The sequence below is a fragment of the Athene cunicularia genome (genome assembly GCF_003259725.1).
Source record: "Athene cunicularia isolate RWA chromosome 26 unlocalized genomic scaffold, athCun1 chr26_part2, whole genome shotgun sequence".
Taxonomy (NCBI): domain Eukaryota; kingdom Metazoa; phylum Chordata; class Aves; order Strigiformes; family Strigidae; genus Athene; species Athene cunicularia.
Genome location: NW_020799137.1, coordinates 433,128 through 437,203, shown reverse-complemented (window position 1 = coordinate 437,203; position 4,076 = coordinate 433,128). Strand labels below are relative to the sequence as shown.

The following is a 4,076-nucleotide window of genomic DNA, read 5'->3' as shown; positions in this document are numbered from 1 at the left end:
GGGGGGGGGGGGGGGGGGGGGGGGGGGGGGGGGGGGGGGGGGGGGGGGGGGGGGGGGGGGGGGGGGGGGGGGGGGGGGGGGGGGGGGGGGGGGGGGGGGGGGGGGGGGGGGGGGGGGGGGGGGGGGGGGGGGGGGGGGGGGGGGGGGGGGGGGGGGGGGGGGGGGGGGGGGGGGGGGGGGGGGGGGGGGGGGGGGGGGGGGGGGGGGGGGGGGGGGGGGGGGGGGGGGGGGGGGGGGGGGGGGGGGGGGGGGGGGGGGGGGGGGGGGGGGGGGGGGGGGGGGGGGGGGGGGGGGGGGGGGGGGGGGGGGGGGGGGGGGGGGGGGGGGGGGGGGGGGGGGGGGGGGGGGGGGGGGGGGGGGGGGGGGGGGGGGGGGGGGGGGGGGGGGGGGGGGGGGGGGGGGGGGGGGGGGGGGGGGGGGGGGGGGGGGGGGGGGGGGGGGGGGGGGGGGGGGGGGGGGGGGGGGGGGGGGGGGGGGGGGGGGGGGGGGGGGGGGGGGGGGGGGGGGGGGGGGGGGGGGGGGGGGGGGGGGGGGGGGGGGGGGGGGGGGGGGGGGGGGGGGGGGGGGGGGGGGGGGGGGGGGGGGGGGGGGGGGGGGGGGGGGGGGGGGGGGGGGGGGGGGGGGGGGGGGGGGGGGGGGGGGGGGGGGGGGGGGGGGGGGGGGGGGGGGGGGGGGGGGGGGGGGGGGGGGGGGGGGGGGGGGGGGGGGGGGGGGGGGGGGGGGGGGGGGGGGGGGGGGGGGGGGGGGGGGGGGGGGGGGGGGGGGGGGGGGGGGGGGGGGGGGGGGGGGGGGGGGGGGGGGGGGGGGGGGGGGGGGGGGGGGGGGGGGGGGGGGGGGGGGGGGGGGGGGGGGGGGGGGGGGGGGGGGGGGGGGGGGGGGGGGGGGGGGGGGGGGGGGGGGGGGGGGGGGGGGGGGGGGGGGGGGGGGGGGGGGGGGGGGGGGGGGGGGGGGGGGGGGGGGGGGGGGGGGGGGGGGGGGGGGGGGGGGGGGGGGGGGGGGGGGGGGGGGGGGGGGGGGGGGGGGGGGGGGGGGGGGCAAGAGCACACAGGTCCCGGTGTCAGGGGCTCCCTGCAAAACAGATGAAGGAAACAAACTGAAAATTGTGCTTCTGTCCCTTGTGGGGCTAGAAAAAAGATGCAAACAAGTGGGCCAAAATGTAAAATTTAAGATGAATGCTTTTTTTTTTTTTTTTAAAAAAAGTTAATTTCCTGTGATAGTGGGGCAGGGACCCTTCAGAGCCTGGTGGGAGACGAAGGCCGTTGCTGTTGCCTCGGGGGGTGGTTTTTGGGGTCCCATTTCAAACCAGCTCTGGACCAGGGTACAGGCACACGGTGGGTACAGACACACGGTGGAGCCGCCAACAGCAGCACCCTGCTGTGGTTCCCCGAGCACCTTGGAAAGAAAACCAGAGACAGTTGACTCTTAATGTCGGGGAAACTGAGGCACAGCACCAGCTCACGAACCGCTCCTGGTCATTCCAAAGGCAGATGCTCACCACCACCACCATCCCCGCTCCAGGCCAGCCTCCTCCCGTTCCCAAATTGCTTTTACCGAGCGAAATGGCATCAGCGAGGCCCTGGATGGAGGCAGATTCGCTGTTGGACTGAGACACCCTGCACTACCTGTTTTGTGGTTTGTTTTTGTGTGGGGTTTTTTTTTTTTCTCGCCTTGGCTCCAGCCTATGTTCAGGACCCACAAGATGGCACTGTGTGACAGCAGCACGGGGGGACTGCCACCCGCCGCCTCGGGAGAAATTGGGGTGCAGGCCCTTCACGGGGGCCGGGGGATGAGCTCGCTCCCCTTCCAGGCGGAGGTCGTGGAGGGACAGGGCTGCAAACTCCGTCCATGCAACCCGCGCAGCCTGACTCCCCGTGCTCAGCTGGTGATGAGCAATTTTAGCTGCAAAATTCACCCGGCAGAGGCGGACAGCAGAGCTGAACCTTGCCCACGGCTTCCAGCGGCTTTTTTTGGGGAAGACCCACCTCCAAGAGAGCGTCCCAAAGGTTTCTTGGGGCTCCTGCCCTGGGGAGCTGCTCTGCGACATCAGCACCCTGAGGTGCCACCACCCACAGACCGGAGACAGGTCTGTCCCACCAAAGCATGAAGGGGAGAGGACAGAGACCTTGTCTGGAGCATCTTGGGGTTGCTGAGGTCAATGTACCTTTTTATTAACGGAGTCCTGGGCTGGAAGAGGCTGGAGAGGTTCGTTTGTCTATCTCTACCCCAACGCAGGATTGTTGCTCCCTAAAGTGAGCTGCGGCTCACCTTCCTTCTCCGTCCCTCCACGGATGGAGACACTGCGTGATCCCAGCATGTCCCCAACCTCTCCCTTACGCCACACACCCCTCCGAGCATCCTGTAGCCCCTTGTACTGGTCTCACTGTGCCAAGCTGGGGACGTGTCTGATGTGCTGGGCCACGGGCAGGGCGCAGGGTGCTGCACCAGGTCAGGAGGAGACACAGTGCAGAGCCCAGGGGAGGGGACCCAGAGACCCCTTCCCGCGTCCTCAGGATCCACCCAAGGGCTGTGGCTTTCCAGGTTGGAGCTGATCCTCCTTGAGATCTTCCAGATCCTGCTCTTCATTCCATCCTTCACCTGGATATTATCTGAGATGCCTTCAGCCTTGCAGGAGGTCCCTGCAGAAGTGACTCCTTCTTGCTCCAAAAAGGCCCTTATTCATCAAGCTCTTTCTATTTTCTCTCTTTCTCTCTCGCTCTTTTTTTTCTTTTTTTTCATGGACATTAAAAATCTGAAGGCATATTTAGAGAGCAGACAGCTTTGGGCGGGTGTTGCTGGCTAAAAGATCTCTTCCTTCCCCAGATACAACCCATTTGTCTGCCTGGCCACCTCCTCCCACCCCAGAAACGGCCGCGCTTGGGTGCACGAAGATCTCCCCGGGATGAAAGTCGCCGGATAAAATATTAGCATCAGGTCGCAGCATTCCTTCCTCCTGGCCAAACTCGCATTACCGACGATGAGGAGCTGAGCTGCGATGCCTGGCCGGTGATGCAAGGCTCGATTTTTCCAGCACGGTTTTCCCTCGGGCTCCACGCTCTCCCGCTGGTGCAGCCCCGGGTGGTTTGGGTGTGGAGCTACGCCAGCCTCCACCCGCTCAGGATCCGGCCCTGGAAGCTGTGGAGTTGCAGTTACAGTTGGAGCAGGGCTTTCTTGGTGGTAAGATTTTCAGCGCGGCTCTCACGCCTCGTGGCTTTTTGGGTGGAGCGTTTGCCCCAGCCACCCCCAGTGCCCCCTGGTAAGGGGGTGAGGATGTCACCGAGGGGACAAAGCTGGGCTGGGGTGGAGGAGGGGACCTGGGGCCCTGGGAGGGACACTCCACAGAGCCCAGGGAGGGATGCTGGAGTGGGGCAGCATCCCCTGCTCGCTGTCCCCTCACCCTGCACCAAGGACACCCTTATCCAAGCGCTGACCTCCCAGCTCAGCCCCCCACCCCAATAGCAGGCCTGTGCTGGGCTTGGATCCCACCTATGACCCCAAAGCACCCGCCTGCATCCCCCCCCCCGCCACTGCCCCAGCACCAGCAGTGCCAGTGCAGGAGTAAACAGCGCTGGCAGGACAGGGACCCTCGGGTCTTTGCCTTGGTGACAGCCTTGTCCCCTGGGCCACTGCAGCTCTTCACCTCCTCCCCAGCCCCAGGAGACAGGGCTGAGCATCACCAGCACCCCGGGGGTGTAAGAGCCCCCCCAAGGAGGGGGGGGATTAGGGGAAGGGGCCCCTTGGGGTGGTTGGTACCCTGAGTCCCAGCCTCGGCGTCTGTGGGTGCAGCTCTGGGGAAGGGGCATCTTTCACGCAGGAGCCGAAAGAGAGCAGAGAGATGCTCGAGGAGGGGGGTGGGAGGGAAGGAGGGCCAGCTCTGCCCCCAGCCACCCCGCTCCCCACCGGCCACGGCCCCGTGCTCGGGGTCGGTCTCTCCTGACCTCTCGGTGAGTGAGGGATTGCGAGCCAGGGAGGGATGGGATCTGCTCGAGCCTCTGCCAAGTGCTGGCTCCAGATCCGCAGGCAGCTCTGGGCTGCATTTCCCCTCCGGCGCGAAGCGGAGCTGGGGTGTCCGGGGTTCA

At 69.6% G+C, this 4,076-nt stretch overlaps 1 protein-coding gene across 2 annotated transcripts in view; it reads left to right on the top strand.

The window, feature by feature from the left end:
- The first annotated feature begins 2,814 nt into the window (after window positions 1–2,814).
- The window catches only part of KCNC4 (potassium voltage-gated channel subfamily C member 4), a 23,125-nt gene continuing 21,863 nt past the window's right edge, over window positions 2,815–4,076 (top strand). The window contains exon 1 of one of the 2 annotated variants that reach the window (XM_026864521.1): window positions 2,815–3,174. In XM_026864521.1, coding sequence (XP_026720322.1) covers window positions 3,007–3,174 — 168 coding nt within the window. In that variant the 5' untranslated portion in view covers window positions 2,815–3,006. The remainder of the gene's footprint in view (window positions 3,175–4,076) is intronic. The other variant, XM_026864522.1, reaches the window with a different exon arrangement.